Here is a 25,607-nt window from a genome sequence, read left to right on the forward strand (position 1 = left end):
AATCATCCTATGTCCCCTGTGACCCCCAATTTCCCTAATCATTCTGTGACCTCTGAATCTCAATCATTCTGTGTTCCCATGACCATCTTGTGACACTTGTGCATCTAATAATCCTGTGTCCTCTGTGACCCCCAAGATCCCTAATCATCCTGTGTCCTCCCATGACCCCTAATTACCCTGTGTCCCCCTGACCCCTAATCATCCTGATCCTCTTGTGACCCTGATCATCCTGTGTTCACTGTAACCCCTGATCATCCTGTGTCCCCTTTGGTTTCTGAGTTCCCTTATCATGTGTCTCCCATGACGCTTGAGGCACTAATGATCCTATGTCACCCTCAGTGGCATAGCATGTGTTATCAGCGCCTGGGGCAAGGCAAGTAATTTGCGCTCCCTAACCTGTGGACTTTTAGAAATCCCCGAGTCCCTTCCACTAGTTCTACTGCAATAGCTTATTAAGGACTCCCCACTATTCATAGCCTTATCCTCTGATTGGCTGCCTACAGCCCCGCAGTCTTTTTTATTATTGGCAGAGTCTGAGTGATGGCTCTTTGACTACAGTAGTCAAAGAGCTATCTCAGATTTAACCAATGAAATCAGACTCCTGCTGTGAATATTGAGGAGGCAGAGCCCTTACTAATCTTTTGGAGCAGAGCGGTCAGCCTATAACCCTGACATACAGTGTGTGTTTGTGGGTAAAGGGTTGGCGGGCTGGCAGTGAGCAGTATATGGTTGGGGGGGGAAGTGGAGAGGGGGGATGCATCCAGGTGGAGACGAGGACAGAGCCAGGTGCAGAGAGGGAGATGGAATCACAGCCAGGTGCAGGGGAGGTTGAAGCCAGGTAGAGTGTAGGTGCACAGAGAAAAGTGAGAATTGCAGCCATGTGGAGGGGAGGATGGAGCCAAATGCACAGGGGAGAGTGGGAGTTGCAGCCAGGTGGAAGGAAGGATGGAGTAAGGTGCACAGTGGAGAGTATAAAAATGAGCAGAGGGGTTCTGTGTATGTTCACCTTACAGATCTTTTCTGTAAATGAGAACTTTCCCTGTAAAGCAGATTATTCTAAATGTTCACGTTTGTTAGTGTTGTAACTCGCTCATTATGAAGGCCTTGGAGATACAAGGATGAGTAATTTGAAATCTTTTGAGATAATTTGATGAGATACTTGGATTTTTCTGCAAGGCTTATAGCTAAATGTTACATTGTCAGGATAGGTTGTGGGAGGTTGGATGCTGTTCTGTACATTGAGTTTGAGAGAGTCATTGCGCTGGACCCTTGCTGTGGGGAAGGAGCATAGGGCTAACATTGTAGTCATGAGTATGGGGCCAAATCCTAGTTGAAGGGAAGAATGTGCCAGGAATAACCAGCTTATCCTATTAAAAGGCAGATGGACATTCTGGAGTTTTTTGTGTGATGTTTCAGTGACGGCTTTGAAGGTATAGTTCCTTGATTTTTTGCCCTATACAAATTCTACTTGAGTCAGATGATTTTTTTTGGGGGGGGGGGGTGGGTGGGGGGGAATTGGATTTGCTTTAGTATTATTTTTGAGTATAATTTTAGGTTTGCTCCTCTCAGATCATAGGGCAGTAGTTGGATGGAACAGGGTATATAGTCTTTTTCTGGTTTAGCAATGATGAATACATGGATTCCAGGGCCTGGTCAGGGAAACCAGATTCTTGACAGATTGAATGACATACTTTTGTTAAGTGAGTCGAGAGCTAAAGCTAAGAAAATTCTCGTACAACAGAATACAACATTGGAAGTATTTGTATTGCATTTTCGAATTACAACTGTACTAATTAAATGAAAATCATACATAATTACATAGGTGAGGTTGAAAAAAGACACAATTCTATCAAGTCCAACCTATGTGTGTGTGATTATATGTCAGTATTACATTGTATATCCCTGTATTTTGTGGTCATTAGGATGCTTATCTAATCGTTTTTTGAAACTATCGATGCTCTCCGCTGAGACCAGTGGAAGGGAATTCCACATCCTTGCCAATCTTACAGTAAAGAACCCTCTAAGTAGTTTAAGGTTATAACCTCTTTTCTTCTAATTTTAATGAGTGGCCACATGTCTTTTTAATCTCCCTTCCGTAAAAAAGTTTTATCCCCATTGTGGGGTCACCAGTATGGTATTTATAAATTGAAATCATATCCCCTCTCAATTGTCTCTTCTCCAGAGAGAATATGTTCAGTGCTTGCAACCTTTCCTCATAACTAATATCCTCCAGATCCTTTATTAGCTTTGTTGCCCTTCTTTGTACTCGCTCCATTTCCAGTACATCCTTCCTGAGGACTGGTGCCCAGAACTGGAAAACATACTCTAGGTATGGTGAGACCAGAGTCTTGTAGAGCAGGAGAATTATTGTTTTATCTCTGGAGTTGATCCCCTTTTTAATGCATGCCAATATTCTGTTTGCTTTGTTAGCAGCAGCTTGGCATTGCATGCCATTGCTGAGCCTATCATCTACTAGGACCCCAGGTCCTTTTCTAGCCCAGGTTCTCCCCCCAGTGTATAGATTGCATTCATATTTTTGCCACCCAAATGCATTATTTTACAATTTTTTTACATTAAACCTCATTTGTCATGTAGTTGCCCACCCCATTAATTTGTTCAGATCTTTATGCAAGGTTTCAACATCCTGTGGAGAAGTTATTGCCCTGCTTAGCTTAGTACCGTCCTCATATACAGAGATTGAACTGTGTTTACCCCATCCTCCAGGTCGTTTATGAACAAAATAAATAGGATTGGTCCCAGCACAGAACCCTGGGGGACCTCACTACCCACCCCAGACCATTCTAAGTTCTCCCTTTTTATCATCACCCTCTGAAGTCACTTTTGTGGCCAGCTTTCAATCCATGTACTCACTCTATGGTTCATGCCAATGGACCTTATTTTGTAGCGTAAACATTTAGGGGGAACTGTGTCGGATGCTTTTGCAAAATCTAGATACACCACATCTACGGGCTTTCCTTTATCTAGATGGCAACTTACCTCCCATAAAAGGTTAATAGATTGATTTGACAAGAACAATTCTTCATGAATCCATGCTGATTACTGCTAATTACACCGTTCTTTTTACTAAAATCTTGTATATAGTCTCTTATCATCCCCTCCAAGAGCTTGCATAATATTGATGTTAGGCCTACTACAATTCCCAGGGATGTATTTTGACCCCTTTTTAAATATTGGTGCTACGTTGGCTTTTCTCCAATCAGCTGGTACCATTCCAGTCACTAAACTGTCAGTAAAAATTAGGAACAATGGTCTGGCAATTACTTGACTGAGTTACCCAAGTACCCTTGGATGCAAGCCACCTGGTCCCAGTGATTTATTAATGTTAAGTTACCCAAGTCTAATTTTAATTTTGTCTTCTGTTAACCATGGAGGTGCTTCCCGTGATGTGTCAAAGGATAAACAATGCAGTTTTGGTTACTGAAGTCCCTCGATTCCCTTTGTGAAGACTGAGGAGAAGAATAAATTCAATACCTTCGCCATCTCCCCATTCTTTGTAACCCAATGTCCTTCCTCATTCTTTATGTTGACAATATGGTCTGTCCTCCCTTTTTTAATGTTTACTTTTTTTGCTTTCCTACGCTATGTGTCATTTGTGTTCTATCTTCGCCACCCTAATCGAACCCTTGCATTGCTTATTACATTCTTCAACCTTGTATTTTTTGAAGACCTTCTCCTTTGCTTTTATATGCATTTTTACATTGGAGTTAAGCCACCCAAGACTTTTGTTCGCCCTTTTAAATGTATTACCCAATGGGATGCATTGACTAATGCCCTTATTTAATATGCTCTTAAAGCAAACCCATCTCTTCTCTGTGTTCTTTGTTCCTAAGATTTTATCCCAATTCATGCCTTCTAGCGAGGTTCATAGTTTAGGGAAGTTGGCTTTTTTGAAATTCAGTGTCTTTGTATTCCCCTTATGTTTCCTATTTGTGTTATTTATACTGAAGCCAATTGACCTGTGATTGCTGTTTCCTAAATTGCCCTGTATTTCCACATCCGTGATCAGGTCTGCATTGTTGGTAATCAGAATATCCAGTAACGGTTTATTTATAGTTTATGCATCTACCATTTGAACCATGAAATTGTCCTGCAAGACATTTAGGAACTAGCAAGCCTTAGAGGAATGTGTGGTTCTCTCCGCCCAGTCTGTCTGGATAATTAAATTCCCCCATTATGATAACACTTCCCACCCTTGCTTCTAATCCAACTTGTGATAGGAGATCCGTCTCCCCCTCCTCCCTCAGGTTAGGGGGCCTATAGCATACTCCCAGTATTATTTTCCCCTGAGCTTTTGTATGATCTGGTACCGTCCAAAATAATTCTGTGCATGTTTGATCAGGTAATTTTCGGATGAACTGTCATGATCGGCTCTTGAAAGCTGTGTACTAATGATCAGATTATCGTACAATAGCTAGAGAAGCGGTATTTTTCGTACAATTTTCATGATCTTGTATACATGGCTTAATTCCTCCTCTGTGTGAGGGAAGAGAAAATATTTAGTTTAATCGCTGATGATAGATTTTGTTTGTAAACTCTGTGTAGGCGCATGATAAAGACCAAGCCGTTTAGACTTTGTCACTTGATACCCTTGTCAGCATCTTGGCCACAAAGGGAAGTAAAGTTCTAGGGAGAGAAATCTTCCTAGGTCTCCATTATGCTTTAGCTTTGCTATTTCTTCAGCCTTGGACCTTGTTGTATAAGAATAGTCTAACGCCCCTTTCACACATGTCACACGGTCTGCCTGTCGGTTTTTTCAAGCGGACCTGAATGGACACTCCATGTACTTCTATGTCAGTGGTGACATAGCTACTGACATCCGATCTGCTAAATCCAGACGGATGGAAAACACGATTTTCAATCCGTCTGGAAGATCAGATGAAAACGGACAGTCCTTTTTCATCCATTCTGCCCATAGAGGAGAGCGAAGATCTGACAGGTCTCTCTGCATTGAGCAGAGATGGACCTGTCATTCACTGGCTCAGGGGGATCAGCGGATCGATCCCTGCTGAGCAAGCAGAGTCTGTGAAAACGGATCCACATGTGTGAAAGGGCCCTTAAAGATAGACTTTTAAAACCTCCGGTTGGGTTTGTAAGAGGGTTAAGTCATTAGCATGGTCTATGAGAAAATGTCTATTTAAATCGGTGATAGCCTGGTGGCAGGTAGGATTTGATGTGATCAAATGGTATAGGCGCCATGTGCACTCCCAATAAGATACATCTGTTCACCATTGCTGAGCTTCTAAAAATGCTAGTTCCTTGGTATCATGGGGATTGCTTTTGCCTAAATATTATGTATCAAATAAATGTCACACTTTAGTCAGAATTCTGCATCTCTGTAACTTTTCTAGATTTGTTTGTTCTTGTTCCATCCCCCCCCCAAAAAAAAAAAAAAAAATCATGAATGTGCCTAAAAAAAAAAACTCATGGGAAAATGCATTTGGAAGTGCAGTCACTGTAAATCTGAGGGGTACATCTGAAATGAGGGGAAGCTCTGCTGATTTTATCATCCAATCATATGCAAGATAAAATGCTGTTTTTTTTATTTTCCTTGCATATCCCAATCAGATCTACAGAGACTGCACTTACAAGTGCACTTTCAGTGCAATTTCAAGTTCACTTTGCACTTGTAGTGTAAAGTTGGTTTGCCGTTCGTAAATAACCCCCATTATCTTACTGGAGTCAAGTCATCTCCAGCTGGCTGATGTTGCCTGCACTTTTTTCTCTGATCTGAGATATCAAATATTCACCCTTCTTTAAAAGGAGTTTCTACTTTATATAAAGGAACCCTACTTGAGACCTCCAACATGTATGGCTCTAACTACCAGGAGACACACTCTTTCATTGCAGCTGCAACACAACTGTAGGTAAAACTAGTATTACTGGTTATTCAGCCTATTTTCTCTACAGGCTGGTTCACACCATGAAGTACTGTGGCACAACACAAACATGAGTAATGTAAAATTCCCCAACGCATAAAAATATAGTACATGCTGTACACCACAATGCACACCCCACAATGCAGTGCACTGTAGTATGTTGTAACGTGGTTTTGTCACTGTGCCATTCAAAATAAATGGCACTGCACACATCAATGTGAGCATGCTGCATTATGATAATGCACTTTTTTTTTTACCACTGGTGTGTGTATGCCCATATGCCTTGAGTGTTAGTATATCTAAATACATGAACACAGAGCCCATTTACACTTCCATTCACTTTTCTTGCATCAAGGCATGCAATGTTCTACAGCCCATTTAAAGTGAATACCACCTTAATGTATCAATGTGTACATGGTACATTACCGCACTGGTGTGAGCGAGTACTTCACCCTTTAGGAAATTGGAAATAAAACAATCTAGAAGGGCTTTGCTAATGTGCCCTAATTTGTAGCTACATAAAGGATCTGGATCTGCTTTGCTTTATGAGTTGAATGCCCCTTTTACTACCTGGAGACCACGTAGGCAAGTATTATATTTAATATTTGTTTGCAAATTAATTGTAAGTGGCAAGTCTTTAGGGTTTGAAAAAGGAGAGAAAACACTTATATTTTAGGTTCTTCTCTTATTTTCTAGTAAGTTCTGTGCTGCAAATTCTGCTGACATAATGTGATTTTCCCTCAAGGGCAGAGTGTGCCCATGTTGAACCTGTCAACCTATAAGGTAGTTTCTATTAGCATATATATTGCTATGATCATCGTTATTAATATTAATGACTTCAGGTATGAGTGTTTGTACCCGTCATCTTAATTGCAGGTTTATGGTCTGCTGTGGTCATACAGGCTCTCATTACAGAGTTGATCAAAAGAATATGTTGATGTGAATTCCACTGCCTGAAAATTGTATCATATTATAGATGTGCCTAATATGGTCTTTGGAATTGCCTGCAGTTTAACCACTTCAGTACTAGGCACTTCCCCCCCCTCCCCCCCTTCATGACCAGGCCAATTTTCAGCTTTCGACACTGTTGCACTTTGAATGTCAATTGCACGAGGGGTCATGCAACACTACCCAAATTAAATTTTTATCATTTTTTGGAGCTTTCTTTTGGTGGTAATTAATCACCACTGGGTTTTTTTATTTTTTGCTAAACAAACGGAAAAAATACAGAATTTTGAAAAAAGGAATGAAAAAAGTTTCTGTTATAAAATTTAGCAAATATGCCATTTTTCATCTTCACTGATGTGTGCTGATAGGCTGCTCTGATATGCTGCGCTAATTGGCACAGATAGGCGGCTCTGATTGGCACTGCACTTACAATCAGGGCACTGATGTTCAGTTTCCTTATTATCAGTGTAAACAATGTGCTGACAGCTTTGCGGTTATTGGCTTTCCTTTTCTCACACTGAGATAGCATGTGAGGAAAGGACTGCCGTTAACTGTCAAGTCTGTTTACATGTGATGAGCTGTGATTGGACACAGCTGAACACATGGTAAAGGGCCTGCTGTGATTGGCTTTTACCACCATCTGTAATCGGCTACATCATAAGGACACACTACAGTCACAGAACGTGTCGGGGGGGGTGGTTCAACCAATTACAAAAATAAAACAGATACAAAACCTCCATATATACCATGACCCGCAGTGAGGTTGTATCTGTGATTTTTGTGTGCTTTACCTGCGGTTTTAGCCACCGCCCCATAGACTTTCTATTAGGTCACAAGTTTTTGCCAGTTTCTGGAAGTGCAGAAAAGATGTGGCATGCAGGACTTTTGGTGTGCTTTCAGAAAACGTGGTAAAAACGTGTCCTAATGGAAAGTCCATAAGACCGCAATTAAAGCCCACAGAAATCATGGATACACCAGTGCTTTGGCCAAGCCGCAGTGCACCAGTGTGAAAGTAGTCTGAACTTTGCTTAGGAGCCCTACATACCAATTTTTATACGATAGCAGTTAAAATTACCCATGTCCAATATGTCTCATTTTAATAGAATAATAAAAAATCTAAACATTTTTGCTTTAAACAAGTTCAAGGCATATTCACACAGCGGATAACAGTTCTGTGTCACAATAGGTCCTTCATTAGCTTTTATCCTTCAGAAATGATGCTGTCAGGTTAGGGATATGATGGGAGAGATTGAGATATATGGGTAGGCTGATAAATCTGACACTGCACATGTTTTAAAAAGGCCTTGAAGTCTTTCTAAATCTTAGCAATTAGCTCAGATAGCTGTATATAGGTAGAAAGGCAGACAAACCATATATATTTGCACCTGCAGTCTTCTCAAAGCAGAACACCAAAAAACCGCTAAATACACAGTTAAAACATATAGATGTATATTGTGTACATGTCCTTTCCTACTAGTTTAGCATTATAATTTTCTAGGTTAGCATTATTGTTTCCTAGATCTCACTGGATAGAAGTATTGATTCCAATTCACTGTCCAATGAGGGGGACATATAAAGCTGCATTCCTGAACCAATAAGGCAAATAATCCATCTGGCTGTGCAGTGCTGCAAATGTGTCTAAAGAAAAAACTGCTAAACAAAATAATTCTATAATTCAATTCAATTCAGTAATAACTCTACTAAAATTGCAGTTACAATTCTAGGCCATAGAACATGTGATACTAAAGTCTCATTATGTTTGTTATTTTTAAATGAAAAAAAAGTCTTACCTGCTCTGTTTTGCACAGAGCAGCCCCGATCTTACTCTTCTCCAGTCCCTCTTATGCCCTTCTGTTCCCTCCCTCCCATCGAGTGCCCCAGTAGCCAGCAGCTTGCTATGGGGGCACCAGAGCCACAGCTCCCTGTGTCCATTCAGACACTGAGCCATGGCCCGGCTCCGCCACATCACTTCTCTTTGGCTTACCAACTTTGATTTACAGTAGCGGGAGCCAATGGTGCTCTGCTGTTGTCTCAGCCAATCAGTAGGGAGAGTCTAGGCCAGCCGAGTCTCTCGTGCAACATCGCTGGATCGAGATGGGCTCAGGTAAGTATTGGGGGGGGGGGGGGGGCTGGGGAGGGGAGCTGTGGCACACAGAAGGTGTTTATCTTAATGCATTGAATGCACTAAAATAAAAATAAAAATCTTCTACCTTTTACAACCATTTGCAAATAGAATTATAGAAACTCTACAAAAGGGCTTTCTCCCGACACGCTCTTTGTTTTAAAATAAAAATCTTGTAGAGCGGTGGTCAGCAATTTGTTGATCGCTGGCAGGTGACGGGTAGATCACATCCCCTCCTTGCCAACCCCTAGAACCTGGTCTAGAGCAGGGACAGCATGTGCTGGAAGTGGGATCCCATGCATTTTTCTCCTGGGGCAGCTGAAAACCGGCTTCTCCTCCTTTACCTTCTGCTAGCATTCAGATTCTGCAGGGTGGAACTACAGGGGTTCAGTTTCAGTAAATGCTGACGCTCCTATGCAGGTTCCTTTTTTTTTTCTACTACCTGGGCCCCTCTGTAGGCTCCTCTGCAGCTTCGAAGCTTTTACATGAATAAATAAAGGCTGATCATCATAAGCACCCCTGTCAATAACTTCTTCTTTTGAAAAACATAACTATTGGCTGGATCACCAGATGAAAATGGAAGGATAAAAATAGAAGCCTAAAACAAAAAACAAATGCTGCCATCACATCTAACAATTGTTGACCTGTGGAATATTATGTTGCCTACCCCTGCTTTAGAGTACTGCTGTTTTGTGGGGGTTTTTTTGCGCTGAAATATGCATACATTAGTACATTTTCCAATAGCTAATTTTGCACTTTATCTTTTATTGCAGAAGAAAAGCCTGACTGCTCAACAGCCCGATGTGAAGTACAGTTTTCTCCACGGTGTGCAGAGGACTCTGTCCTCATCGAAGGCTACGCACCTCCTGGCGAATGCTGCCCCCTGCCCAGTCGTTGTGTATGTAGCCCAGCAGGATGCCTGAGAAAAGTCTGCCAGCCTGGCTATCTCAATATACTTGTGTCAAAAGCATCAGGCATGCCAGGGGAATGCTGCGACTTGTATGAATGCAAACCAGGTAATACAGCTTGGGTTTAATTATATTCACAAGCACAAATAAATGCACAGCTTATCTGCTCAGACATTTTTTTCCTTTTATGCATTACTGTAATGGACAAGTTCATCTCTGCCTCTTTTGTCAGTAATCTAGCAGTCTGAGAATAGCTTATGATAGAGCAAAGAAATGATCAAAAACACCCACTGCATGCAGTTGTTGATATTTTGAAAGTTGGATGTAACAAAAGCCAGTACTAAAAAGTTGTGCCACAAATCAGTCTTCAAGCTTTTTTTTTTTTTTTTTTTTTTTTTTTCAGATTCATACTTACCTAGGCAAATGCAACATCAGTCCAATGCTGCATCTGTCCCCCGGCGCCTCTAACACTAAAAACCGGTGATCACTCTGTTCACACGACTCCCTGAGCAGAAAGCTGGGGACTGTCAGTCAAAGTTGTCTTCTCTGCTCCCTCAAGTGCTGGGCTGTGGAGGGGGTGGGATCGGCCAGCTCAGGCTCACAGCCTCTTGCTGAGAGATTGAGATGGGTGTCGGTCCAGGGAGAGGCGGGGATCCCGACTCCATGGTCGTGATAACGCCAAGCCTGGACCAACTCTGTGATGTCAGCAGAGAGTAGACTTCAGCCCACTCTCTGCTAAAGATGGGTCACAGGAGTGCAGAACGAACTACACTCTTGTGATCCTTAGGAGAAGTACAGCCAAACGAGCTTTGGCAATACTTCTCCTTTAAAGTACGATAAACAACATAGTGCTTCTGCAGTGTAATTTGTCCCTCTCAATGCTGTAAAATACCTTGATAATCCTAACCTGTTTCTGTGACCTCCTAGGTGTGCTGACCATGGTAATCATGGCTGCTGAACTATGATATCTTGGTCAGTTTATGTGCCTCCATTGTCCCACATTCGCCCCCTCTCCCCCTCACTCCCTCTCCCTGCCTATCAGCTCAATAGTGTGTGTGTGTGTGTGTGTGTGTGTGTGTGTGTGTGTGTGTGAGCCATCTCCTTCCTGGATTGTCAAAAATTACACTTGGTTGTATTTGTATTACAATGCTGCTGTTTTAAAGTTAATGCATATGCACAAAAGATTTCCTTTAAGTCTTTATACAAAGATGCACCCTGCAGTGATATTTGCATCACACAAACACCTACTACGTTATCCAGCTTACACTTAAGTACTTGTGACTGTTTAAAGTGAGTTGTTATGCATTTGAACATTTTTGTTACCTTCTTGAAGGTGTAACCTTTGCTAATGAAGGGTGTCACAATTTACTACACTCTTTATGTAACTCGCATTCAAATCTCTCTTTTTTTTTTTTTTTTCAATCGTTTGGTTTTCTCAAAATAAATAGAAACCATTGTTAAATTTTTTGTACAGTATAACATATATGGAAAGGTCATATACAAAGGCAATGGCAACGTCTGAAACACAATTGTCTTTAGACAGTGAAAGCAGTAGTAATGCTGATGCAACGACACGAGTACCACCCACCACCTCCAGACACACCATATGGGAGCAAACTTTCGGGAGACGGAAGGCGGTATGGCCAGCCTGTTTTCTTTCTGTATTTTAACGTAATTTATTTTTTAAAGAATTACCACGATAGACAATACATCTAAAGTAAACATCATTTGAAACAAGATAGGACAAGGACATTCGCAATATGCTTTCCCATACAGAATATGGCCCTCAACTAGAATAGCAACTAAAGAATATACTTTAAAAGGTCAGAGGTCAAGAGATAGTTCCAGGAAATGGGGAGAAGCCTCTACTCCCTACAGGAGATTTTCTCCTGCTAGGAGGTATATCCTGTAACTTGACCTGATCAAAAGATATCAATAATCAAAAGATCATATTTGAAAACAGAATAGAGATGAGAAGAGTTGAAAACTAAGAATAGAGGAGACGAAAATAGATTCAAGCAGCATAGATACGATACAGGCACCAAGGGGGCATCGGCTATCGTGTTCCAACAAATTGGTTCATAGGGGTTGATGTATGTATGTATGTACTCTAGGGTTCCCATACTGCCTCATATGCTTTGGAAAAGGCCATCAAAACATTGACCACCTTCTCCTGGACCATTAACCAAGATATCTTTGGTTTTGCTGCAGCATAGGACTACTTTGGCTCTTTCCAGGAATGAGCAATAGTAATTTTTGAACCCAACAGAATAAAGCAAATGAGTTTCAATAGATTTTTAGAGAATCTGACCAACTTACTGTTGAGCAAGGCAATCTTGGGGGTTTTAGGAATTACCATACCGGTGATCCTGGGCACAAAACCGAAGATCCTGTTTAAAAGCCCGTAATGCGGGGACATTCTCACCAGATATGGAAGAGGGATCCCACATGGTTATACCCTCAAACATAGTGGGAATGTGCCTGGGAAAATTTTAGCTGGTCAGGTAGGAACCAGATACCATCTTCTAATTAATTTGACACTTGCTTCTTTCATTGAGATATTTACAATTGCCTTAAATGTGCTTTGGAACAGACCGTACCAGGTGTCACCCTCCAAGCTGATCTCCATATCCTGCTCCCAGCTAAGTGCATATGGTGGCTTTCTCCAAGTCTCTGCCAGAGCAGCGTAAATAAGTGAGATGCCTCCCCTCTGGTCCATTATCTGCAAACGACACTGCTTGTTAGCTGTGAATCTTGGGGTATCAAGTTTAGATATCCATAGAGAGAGGAGATGATGTCTCATTTGATGCAATCAAAATGTTTTGGATTGCGTCAATAAATTAGAAATGTTCCAATGGGTCGCTGTTAAAGGGCCTGTTAAAGAAATAAAGTGCCCAGTCCTAAAAAGGCCCTTAATAGTCCACCATTGGAAAACACAAATGTCCTGCCCCGGGGGAAATTGGGGATTGTGGAAGAGGTACGTTAATGGCCTAAGTTCGGAGACCAGAGCAGGTGATTTGTGCAAAGAGTCACAAAAAGCCATAGAATGGGAAAGAGTGGGGGTCAATTTTGGTGGCCTACTCTTGGGGGGGGGGGGGTCCAAACCAAGAAAACAGTGGTGTGTTTAGGGATAGCCTGTCTCTCCATGTCCACTCAATCTGGTTTCTGCCCTTGAGAATAGACTGTAGAGAACTGCGCTAATTGGGCCACATGACATTGCTAGAGAATAGGAACCCCTAGTCCTCCTTGATTTTGGCTTCTAAATAATACACTTTTGGTATAGCCTTTAGAACACCAAATAAAGCAAACTACCTGAGATTTACATTTTTGAAGGTGAGGTTTCTGAAGTGGAATCGGAAGGTAACGAAAGAAGTACAATAACCTGCGGAGGGTAATTTTAACAGAGTTAGCCCTTCCCAACCAGGAGATGTCCCGTTGTGGCCAACTGGTCAAGTCTGCCCCTAGCTTCTTATACAGAGGAGGATAATTGACCTTTATAAAGCTGGTCCACGCTAGCTGCCAAACTGACTCCCAAATAAGGGATACAGATATTACTCCATGCAAACGAAAAATGTCTCTTGAGTAATTGAAATACGGACATAGGGATATTGATGTTCAGTGCTATGGATTTGGCCATATTGACATGCAGACCTGAGATCCTCCCAAACGCTTTTAGGAGACTGAAGACATTAGGGGATGATGTAAGAGGGGAGGTGAGAAAGAGCAGTAGATCATCTGCAAAAAAGAGCACATTTGTGGGAGCGTTGGCCTCATTTAACTCCACAAATGTCCAGGTTATTCCTAATGGCTAAATCCAGCGTTTCAATTGTGAAGGCAAAAATTATGAGGGATAAAGGACATCCTTGTCTTGTCCCCATGTATATTGGAAAGGGGTCTGAGTAATGGCCTTGTAATTTTACCTGTGCACTTGGGTTTGAATATAAAGCCTGTAGGACCCGTATAAAATGCGGACCAAACCCCTAACTGTCTAGAATTTCAAATAATTAAGGCCATTCTACCGTGTCAAATGCTTTTTTGTAGGTCGACCAATAGTAAAAATCCTTTCTGATGAGCTCCCCCGTCCCAGTTAGCTTGTAGAAGGGAGATGACCTTCACTCTACATATTTGATCCAGACCCGTTCTTCCTGGAATGAAGCCCACCTGGTCTTTACGGATAGAACCTCTTATGAAGGCTGACCATCTATTGCCCATGATTTTGTTTAGGATTGTAAAATCATTGTTGATCAAGGTTATGAGCCTATAGTTGCTGATCTCCTGGTCATTTCCCGGTTTGTAAATAACATAAATGTAGGCCATGTTAGCTTAATTTGCCAATGTGCCCCACCCCCCCCCCCCCCCCCCCCCCCCCGCAGGAGAATGACTCAAATATGTATGGTTGAATTGAATGGTGGTCACGACGGACGCCAGCCTGACTGGCTGGGGGGGAATTCTGGGCATCCAGTTCGCCCAAGGTCGCTGGACGCAGGAAGAATCCCGCCTGCTGATCAATGTGCTGGAGCTTCAGTTGATCATGAGGTGTCTCTCCACATGCAGAGGCTGCAGGGGCATCCGGTCGGACAACGCCACGGCGGGTGGCGTATGTCAATCATCAGGGAGGGACAAAGAGCTCAGCGGCGGCGCTGGAGGTCTCTCACATCCTATAGTGGGCAGAGCGGCACGTTCCGGCTTTGTCAGCTGTATACATTCCGGTCATAGAAAACTGGCAGTTGTCAGTTGCTAGACCAGGGGGAATGGTCACTGCATCCAGAAGTGTTTCAGCTCATTTGCCTAACGTGGGGCATGGCGGATGTGGATCTCCTAGCCTCTCAGTTCAATCGGAAGGTGCAGAGGTTTGTGGCTAGGTCGAAGGATCCCTGGGCGGACACATCAGACACGTTGGTGGCCCCATGGGGGCATTATTGGCTGATTTATGCCTTTCCCCCTCTCGGGCTCCTCCCTAGTCTGCTACGCAAAGTGGAGGCCGAGGGGATTCCGGGGATTCTGATTGTCCCAGACTGCCTCATTGTCCTTGGTATGCCAACATAGTACAAATGGTGGAGGATGTTCCTTGGCAGCTGCCGATGCAGGAGGACCTTCTGTTGCAAGGTCCGATACTCCACCCTGCTTTACCGTCACTGGTTTTTATTTCAATATGTTTTTGTCAAAATTAAGGTACAAAGATACCATAAAGGAGTGCAGTACAGAACAAAATAGGATGAACGTGGTGAAAGTAATTCCAAGTTTTGTAAATAACCAAGCAATATGTAGATATTTAAACTTATACATTGCAGTATTTAATGGGTTTTATAATGTGCTGTCTCAAAATTATCTTCTTCGTTTCCTTTGCGCAATGGGAGGGTGAGTCTCCCCTCTGGCACCCCTGCTGGGTTCATGCTGTGCCCCAGTAGTGAATACTCGGTATCCCCCCACTGAGCTTATGATTGATTTAGAGTTTGTATTGTTTATTATGCTTCACCATTAACATGGGAATGAAGATATTGCTTTAATCCAGACCGTAGTGCAGCCCGGAACAAAGTGGTTTGTAGATAGATCAATAGTTGAAGGAAAACGAGAATATTAATAGTGAAAAATGAAGTTAACTAATAATAACACGTAGGTGTGCACAGCTTCTAAGGTTTAGTAGTACGCGGAACTGTGTGTATTGTACCAATCAGTCCACGGGTTCCGATACGTGTGTGAGATCTGAAATCTGCCCAGGGATGAAGAGGACATAATTTCATAAGCGACGTGCATGTTGGTTGTCATTATTATTTCTTTCAGTGTAGGAGATTCTTGGTCTCGCCAATGTCTAGCTATTACTAGTCTGGTGCTTAATAAGACATGGGACACTATTCCCCTGATGGATTTTGGGAGCAGGTCAATGCCCAGATATAAGATAGCCAATCCCGGAGTTTTGGGGATATGACGTTGAAGTATATGTGCAAGCATAATGAATATTGTATCCCAGAGCCAGCATATGTTTGGACATTCCCAGAAAATGTGGTATAGGGTACCTATACATTTTGCAGTTCCTCCAACATATTGGAGACGCATGATTATCAAATTTAGAAATACTTTGTGGAGTTAAATACCAACATAATACTACTTTTTGTGTTAATTCCCATAGATTTATGCATCTAGTAGATGAATAAGTTGCTCTAAGTGCAGAGGTGTGGGCTACCCTCAGGTCTCGTTCCCAAGCTTGGATGTTGTTGTTTTTTTACAAATGTCAGTTTGTTATTGAGGGCGTTATAAAAAAGAGAAATCCCTTTGGTGTTGAGTGTATATTTGGTAAAATATGTTACCTTCCATGGGAGATGAATGGAGATCGTGGGGTTGGTGCAAAGGAAGTGACTAACTTGTAGGTATCTGTATTGTTCGGAGTTTCCTAGGCCAAATTCAATTTGTAAAGTTCTAAATGTTTTTACTGCGGGCCCAATCATAAGGTCTAAAATGTTATGGATTCCTTTATCTGCCCAGTGTGCTATATGCAAGTCAGGAATAATTCCGGATAAACAGGCGAGAGGAATTGGTAGTGGAGAAGTTGGAGGGGATGTCGTTTTGCTGTCTCAGTAGTGTTTTCCAGGCCTGGTAAATGTGGATGTCATTAAATAGTTAGGGGTTGCTATTTGGTATTTGACATTCTTCCAGTTCTTACCATCTGGGAATTGGTGAGCTGGGGAACCATGTTCTTAGTTGAGCTAAAATGGAGGCAATATGGTAGTCTTTGATCAAAATATTACCCACTCCAGCCGCATTTCTGGAAGCTATCGAATTCTTGAAGGCCCATCTTGCTTTTTTTCCCTTCCATAGAAACTTGTTGGTAGTGGACTGGCGTTTAAAAAAGAGGTTATTGGGGACTAGAATGAGAAGAGTTCTAAACAGATATATAAGTTGGGGTAAAATCATCATCTTTTTTTTTTTTTGTAAATTTTTATTTATTAACAGTTTTATCAACACACACAGTACAACACACATATACCAACCCCCCCCCCCCCCCACCCCCCTAAATCCCCCGTGCAGCCTTCCGACCAATACTAAATCACATTCCATATTTCCAACTATAACAAATATTACATGTCTAAGACATCCATAACAGTACCATCCAACCCGCATACAGAAAAATATCATACTCATATCACTCCCCCGCCCAGCATAGCAAACCTAAAATCAAAAACCCCAGCCCCAACACAATGGATTAATTCACAGTACCATTAGCATCTAGCCAACATTGCCACACTTTCTCAAATTTTTTAGGGCATCCCCTGCTCAAGTAAGTAGCTTTATACATTGGTAGTGATTTGTTAATTATACTTTTCCAGAATGACACCGTGGGTGGCTCTGGACTCTTCCAACACAACAGAATAGCCTTACGGGCATAGAACAAAGAAAGAGAAATCATAATTCTTTGTGCCCTTCTGGGCGCCAACTCCTCCACCAGCCCGAGTAAACAGATCGCTACCGTAACAGGAATCGGCACCGAAAGCACCGTCTGTATAGTGTGTGTCACCCCCTTCCAGAATACCTGTATCTGCCGGCACCGCCAGAACACATGGTCGAAGTCAGCATGATTGTCCGGGCAGCGCCAGCACACCACCGCATCTGTGCCATATATCCCAGCTATCCTTGCCGGGGTATAGTACACCCTGTGTAAAAGCTTAAATTGAATGAGCCTATCTCTGGCTGATACTAGCGTCTTAAATGGGTAATCCCACATATCATCCCAATCCTCCCCCCCGAAATCCGTAACCAATGCACTCCATGTGTCTCTACACTTTGTAAGCATTTTTGGCCTTTCCATAAACAGTTCTTTATAAACTGCAGAGAGGGGTTTTATCAGGTCCTCCCTTCGCAGCATGCTCTCCAGGGGAGACACACCCAGTTCCAAAGCATCAGAACCAAACTGAGTAAGGAAGGCGTGCCTCAACTGGAGGTAGCGAAAGAAATACCAATTAGGGGGGCGTGGCTAGCCGCGGAGCGAGATGGCCGCTTGATTGACGAGCTCCGCTCCACAGCAGGCTTAATACGCTACAACAGCGCAACGGACCGACGTTCTCTAGCCCACCGGAGAAGGGAAGTCGCGGGACACACGGCGGTATGCCCGGACGCCGCCATCCGCCACCGCAACCGCGCCGAATGACAGAATATTTCGGCCGCATGGAGCACGGAGGACTCCAAGATGGCGCCGACCAGGCCGCCCTCCACACAGGCTCTGCAGGACACAGCCCAACGCCGCTCGATCCGCCTTATGAGCGGCATGGCACAGACAGAAACAACAGAGGAGAACATGAGGAGATGGACAGCTTACCCCCCCCTCAGCTCCACACAGGGGACACTCCGCAGGAGAGAGGTAAGAGAGTGGCCTCTTCTCCCTGTAACTCTCCTCAGAAAGCACCCACAGCTAAAAAGTATCATGGCTCTGACCCTGGCCCTGCATCTACTGTTTCAGCCCCCTTATCTACTCTGGCTACCATAGCAGTGACTGACAATCCCGTCTCTGAGAGCATGTTAAAATCTATGCTGCTCACTCTACAGAAGGATCTCCACAGGGAGCTGCAACTCTCTCTATCCCAAGCACATGACAGGCTAGACTGCCTGGAAGATAGAGCAGACATGACGGAGGAACACCTCTCAGACATGAACAGGGCTCATAATGAAATCCTCGCTGCGCACGACCATCATACCGAAGAGATTCAGAAAATAAAGCTGAAACTCGCAGACCTCGAGGACAGGTCCAGGCGTAATAATATAAAATTTAGAGGTGTCCCTGAAACCGTGCAACCTAACGATCTGCCCAGGTACCTGCATCAACTCTTCCTTACCCTCCTCCCTGATCTCACACCCCAAGATATGACCATCGACCGAGCACATAGAATTGCGAAACCGGACCATCTACCAGCTGACACGCCTCGAGATGTCCTAGCCAGGATCCATTTTTATCAAGTTAAGGAACAACTCCTTCGCGCGGCCAGGAACCTGAGGCCCCTTCCATCTCCCTACAATACAGTATCACTTTTTGCGGACTTGTCCCCCGCCACCATGGAACACCGCAGAGCATTCTCACCGGTCACTTCCTTGCTCCAAGAGCACAATATTGCTTATCGCTGGGGTTTCCCCACCAAGCTTCTAGTCACTTACCAACAGAAAGTGGTTCCGATCCTATCACCTAAGGACGGCTACAAGAAGCTAACCAACTGGGGACTGCTTCCTCTCCGACCGAAGTCGCACAACTCAGCAAAACACCCTACGAGCTCCCCGCCTTCTCCCTGCCGTGCCTCGAATAAATCCAACAAAACCTGATGGACCTCCATGACCAGCAATGTCCCTGGCATGTGTAGCCTGCCTGGGCGTCTTCTCCAGTTTCACACCCGTTGAATTATAGTGTGCCACGCACACCGACACATCTTTCTCCCTGTACCTTTTTTTTACCACAAAGGTAACTTGTTCATTTGTTACGCTTGGCTTTTGTTGATACTACAGTTTTTAGCTCATACTCCCTTCTTATTCTGCTTTTTTTTATTTTTTATTTTTCCTTATTTTATTTTATTTTCCTGCCGTCCTTTGCTCCATCATTTTGTTAGCCACTGGTGCCCAACTAGCCTTGATAGAACTACCAGTCCCTGAGGTTAAGCGCTTTCTGCACATACCATACTCGAGGGTCGCACGCGCGACTTCTATCCTGCTATTAGCATTGAATCTACGGCCATTATAAAATGTGATTTGCATATACTTATATCTCTTGTTGTACTGTATACAAACTGTACTAAGCTTTCGTGTAATAATTGTGGTCGCGCTCAACACCTGTGCAATACCCACCATACATAACCACCATGCCAATTAAAATTGTTTCCCTTAACGCCAAAGGGCTTAACTCCCCTTTCAAAAGAAACCTCCTCTGGAAGGAGGCATGTAAGCAAAAAGCTGACATAATATGTGTACAAGAAACCCATTTTACACAACATAATCCACCCAAATGTACACACAAAAGATACTCCCACTATTTTTTCTCTAATCACGCCCAAAAGAAATGTGGGGTGATGATCGCTGTGAGTTCCGATTTGTCCTTTATCCCACAACAAATTGACTCAGATGAAGAAGGCAGGTTCATCATATTAACCGCGTCCTTCGACAATCACCTCTTCACATTGGTGAACGTGTACGCACCTAACACTTCTCAAAAGAAGTTCTTCAAATGTCTGAAGAACAAACTACAACTGTTTAAACAACACCCCATAATCATTTGTGGGGACTTTAATGACATCCCTGATCCTCTGCTAGATACAACCAACCCCGGTAGGAAGGCATCCACCGCCCTCTTTAAATTTATGACCGATGAGAACCTATATGATCCCTGGAGATGCACACACGATGTTTAGCGCGATTACACCTTTTATTCCTATCCTGGTAACTCCTACTCTCGGATCGACCTCTTTCTCACGAACCAAAAAGCTTTGTTGTCCTCCTCTGAATCCCACATTGGTACGATTACGTGGTCAGACCATGCACCAATCTCCCTGACTCTATTCCCCTCTCAATGCCCCACTAACCACTCTGTGTGGCGCATGAATGCATCCTTATTTACCAATCCCATTTATGACAAGGAAATAGAATCCGAGATTAGGAGTTTCTTTGAGCACAATTGTGCGTCGGTAGACAATCAAGCTACTGTGTGGTTAGCACACAAAGCCTCGCTACGGGGGCTTTTTATGAAATCCAATCCACGGGGTCGGATACCCCGATCACTACCGACGCTATAGACTCCTTCCTCTCTTCAGTCCAGTTACCGACGCTAACTCCGACTCAACTTAAAGACTTATCCACTCCCTTCTCGCCTGCCGAAGTCCACACGGCTATCAAATCGCTCCCACTTCACAAAGCACCGGGCCCAGACGGATTTGTCAATGAATATTATAAACACTATAATGACATTCTTTCCCCCCATCTTTGCCACGCCTTCAATCAATATGCCTCCTCTGGCACAATGCCAAAGGAGTGCCTGAATGCCCTTATAGTGACGCTACCCAAACCGGGTAAATCTTCAGACACCCCAGGCAATTTTAGGCCTATTTCACTCCTAAACACAGACACCAAGTTATATGCTAAGCTGCTGGCTCTTAGACTCTCCACGGTGATGACGCAACTGATACATATGGACCAGGTGGGTTTCATCCCCGGTAGGCAAACCTCGGATGGCACCCGCCGTTTCATTGACATCATTCAATGGACGGAACACAACAAAACGCCTTCTCTGCTCCTCTCATTGGATGCAGAGAAGGCGTTTGACAGAGTGCATTGGGTATACTTAGAAGCGGTACTACGTAAGTTCGGTATCTCCGACCAATTGCTCCAAGCCATCCTCTGTCTCTATTCCTCCCCCAGTGCACGTGTATGGACATCAGGAGTCACCTCAGACCCTTTTTATATCACTAATGGCACACGCCAAGGGTGTCCTCTCTCCCCTCTAATATTTGCTATGGTCATGGAACCATTAGCCCAACAAATTCGTTCCAACCCCAACGTTAAAGGTATCACGATAGGCCCCGTAGAACATAAGATAGGATTATACGCAGACGACGTAATAATATCACTCTCCGACCCACGACAATCACTGAGGGAAGTTCAAAAAATTCTAGATCAATTCAGTGCAATCTCTCTTTATAAAGTAAATCACAGCAAATCCCTGATGTTAGCACTAGGTCTCGACAAACCGACGATCCAACATATATCCACAGAATCGCCCTTTTCCTGGTCTACCTCTGCGTCTCTAACTTATTTAGGAATTCAATTAACCTCCTCCAGTACACAACTTCTGCGGTCTAATTACTCAACCCTCGTGGCGAGGCTTCATCAGTTGTCCCATGAGATGAACCACCCCTTTGTCTCATGGGCGGGCAGGATTGCGCTAGCTAAGATGTTTCTACTCCCTCACATTCTATATGTTTTCCGCACTCTCCCAATACCATTTCTACCGATGCACCTAAAATCTCTTCAGAACATTCTCCATACCTTTATCTGGCAAGGTAAAAAACCCAGGATAAACAAGAAAACTCTGACCACTCCAACCTGCAGAGGAGGAATGTGTGTTCCCAACGTTACTCTTTACTACAAAGCAGTCCTCCTGGAACAACTTAGAGTTTGGTGGATCTCACCTACCTCCTCTAACTGGGCACAGATAGAATCGGAAACGCTACCCGACAAACCCAGGTTATTTCTGTCCGCCTACCTTATAGCACCTGGCACACGACATTTCCCATTGGACACAGTGTCTGCCTCTATTAGAGTGTGGACATCTCTACCACAATTGTCGAAAGGCATACCTCAATCTATACTGCCCTTTATTCCTACTCAATCGCTAACTCTAATCTTACCTGACCTGCCCGTACAACCATGGATTGAAGCAGGCATCTCGGATCTAGGAAAATTATTTTCCGCCTCACGTCTGAAATCCTTTGCAGAGCTTCAATCCGCTCATGGAATCTCTCACAAATCCTTCTACATATATTTAAGGATCAGATCCCTACTTAACAAGATCGAATGGACACACCAACGTGGGATACTGCACACCACATTCGCATACTTCACCACGATCAATCTTGCAAGTAAAGGTATATCGTATATCTACAAAGACTTATCCCGATCCTCAGATGACCAGATCCAAACCCACATCTTAAAATGGTCTAAACACATCCCGACTAGCCCACCTAACAATGTGTGGCTCCAGGCTCTCTCTCTTCCTGCCAAGCTTTCGCGCTGCACAACCCATTGGGAAACACTACAAAAAGTATTCCACCACTGGTATTACACGCCCGACAGACTTGCAAGAATTTTCCCGGATGTATCTCCTCTATGCTGGAGGGGGTGCGGTTCTGTAGGATCACCTTTTCATGTTTGGTGGGAATGCCCATCGCTAACAGTTTTCTGGTCTCAAGTACGCAACATCCTTCACACAATAAACTGTGCTGCCTCGAACCTAACCCCCCTGGATATCCTTCTTGGGCTGGCGATCCCATCCTGGCCTAAAAAGCTACAAACAGTATCCACCCACGTTCTAATTGCTGCAAGATTGGCTATCGCTCGTAGGTGGAAATCTCCTCAACCCCCAGACCTCCGAGAGGTGATATCCATTCTAAACTCCAATTTCGAAATGGAACATATCTTCTCCAAAGCGCACCTCTCCAAAAATAAATTCCTCAGGGACTGGGATCCTTGGATCAATGACCCAAGGAGCATGCGACTGACATGACCTCTAGCACCAGATTCGTTCACAGTAACAATCTATTACGAGCTATGCCTACATTGTTCTCATTACAGTTCCAGTTAGATATACGTAACTCTTATAATTGTTTCAAACGATGGCTGTATTCTGTGTTATATCCAAGTATGTTGATATGTTTTCTATTATCTCAGCAATGTTGTTAGCAGTCTTAATACCAGTCGATGTCGACAAACATAACTCTGTAACCTGGTCTTTCTCTTTTGTTCTTTTTACGTGATAAAATGTATTCACACCTTCCTTTCTATGAAACATGTCTATGCCTCTGTACCGCGAATATTATCAATAAAAAATTTAAGTTTAAAAAAAAAAAAAAAAAAAAAGAAATACCAATTAGGGAGGGTATATTTTTCTCTCAGTTGATCAAACGTGTACAGCCTTGTCCCCCCCACTATATGTTTCTAAAATCATCATCTTAAAGGCTGGTAGGCGTCCTGACCATAGAAGTTCTGATTTGACAAGATCTTGAAGTTTTGATGGGAGTGTGTTAAGAAAGGGAACATAATTGGCTTGGAATAATTCATCCGTGGGTGCAGTTAAGGTGATTCCTGTATTTGTTTAAACTTTATTAAACATTTGCAGTTGGTTGTATACTGAATCCAGGGATTTTTCAAGGTCTGTGAGCATCATAATGTCGCCTGCGAATAAACTGATGATATGTTCAGAATTGTGGGTTGGGAATCCTTTGATGTCGTGGTGGGACCTAACATGAGTTGCTAGTGGTTCTATAATCAAGTTAAAGATTAGAGGGGAGAGCGGGCACCCTTGGCGGGTGCCATTGGATATACAAAATGGTTTAGAAAGGAGGCCTGATGTATAAGCTTTGACTGAAGGTTCCGAGTACAAGGCCATAATTTCTGACAAGATAGTTCCAAAGAATCCACATTTTTCTAAAACCTTATACAGATAACCACAGTGGACTCTGTCGAAGGCCTTCTTTGCATCCAATGCTAGCAGCAGAGAAGACCCCCCCCCGAGTTTTGGCTAAATTAATAATATTTATCAGCCTCCTGGTAGCATCAGAGGTCTGACGCCCTTTAATAAAACCTGATCTAGATGTATCAGATGGGGCAAAATGTCTATCAAGCGGTTGGCCAATAGTTTTGCGTATAGTTTCAAGTCTGTATTAAGTAGCGATATGGGGCGGAAATTAGCAGGAATGTTAGGATCTTTCCCTGGCTTGGGTAAGGTTACTATTATAGTACTCCACATTTCTGGTGGGAAGGAGGGAGAGGTGGCGGCTGTGTTAAAAAGAGTGGTCAAATGTGGGGGATAGATGTAGTTTGAATGTTTGCTAGTATTCCCCTGTGAAGCCATCTGGGCCTGGGGATTTGTTAGTCGGCATTGAGTCTATAGTGATGTGGATTTCCTCTGTGGTGATCGGAGAATTTAGGTGTTCTAGTTGTTGAGGGGATAGAGTTGGTAATGAGATTTGTTGTAGGAAATCCGTTATCGTTGCATAAGGGGGTTGGTACGTGTCGGCGTCATCTTTGAGGTTATAGAGGGTGCCATAGTAATTACTAAAGGCATCCGCTATATCCTGTGGATGATGCAGTTTGGATTTATTTTTGGGTTGCAAGATATATGGGATTTTAGTTTTTTTGAGTTGGTGAGCTAAAAGCTTTCCAGCTCTGTTGCCTTGTGCGTAGTAGGACATTTTAAGTTTTTTGGTATTTTTTTCAAAATCTTTCAATAGTAAGAGTCTAAGATCATATCTTAATTGGTGTAATCTGTTTGAGAGCGAGGGAGATGTTTGGCTTTTGTTTGTTATCTAATTTATATATTTTGTCTGTGATTTCTTTTAATTTGTTTTGCCGCAGCCTCTTCACCCTGGCCCCCAATTTTATGAGAATTCCTCTAAAATATGCCTTATGGGCATTCCAAAAAAAAAATTCTAAATGGTTATGCATAGAAGGACCATTCATGAAAAATAATTCTTGTAAATGATCTTCAATAATTTGTTTGGTTTCCGGCTGTTGCATAAGGAAGGAGTTGGCTCTCCATAGTGGGATTGAATTGGCTGTGGAGGCATCTGTGATCACGAGTGTTATAGAGGCATGGAATACTGGGAGTACAGTTGACCCAGGGCCTCTGATCGGAGGATGAATCTGAGTTGCCGATCAGTGTGCTCGAGCTACGAGCGATCAGGCTATGCCTCTCCACATGGTCAGTGAGACTTCGACGGCGTCCGGGCAGGATCCAGTCAGACAACGCCACGACAGTGGCATATGTCAATCATCAAGGAGGAACAAGAAGCCCGGCCACTGTACGGGTGGTCGCTCACATCCTTCAGTGGGCAGAGCGACATGTACCGGCCCTATCAGCCATTTACATCACGGGAGTGGAGAACTGGCAGGCGGACTACCTAAGTTGCCAGATGCTGGACCCAGGAGAATGGGCGCTGCATCCGGAGGTGTTCAGGCTGCTGTGCCTAAGTTGGGGCACACCAGAAGTGGATC

The 25,607-nt window shown here is 43.4% G+C and overlaps 1 protein-coding gene across 1 annotated transcript in view; it reads left to right on the forward strand.

The window, feature by feature from the left end:
- CRIM1 (cysteine rich transmembrane BMP regulator 1) overlaps positions 1-25,607 on the forward strand; it is a 1,166,729-nt gene that overhangs the window by 421,763 nt on the left and 719,359 nt on the right. The window contains exon 3 of the mRNA XM_077486443.1: positions 9,741-9,983. Within this exon, the coding sequence (XP_077342569.1) occupies positions 9,741-9,983 (243 nt within the window). The remainder of the gene's footprint in view (positions 1-9,740; positions 9,984-25,607) is intronic.

This window comes from Lithobates pipiens, unplaced genomic scaffold (assembly GCF_037356315.1).
Source record: "Lithobates pipiens isolate NorthernLeopardFrog02 unplaced genomic scaffold, aLitPip1_a1.2 Scaffold_18, whole genome shotgun sequence".
NCBI classification, from domain to species: Eukaryota; Metazoa; Chordata; class Amphibia; order Anura; family Ranidae; genus Lithobates; species Lithobates pipiens.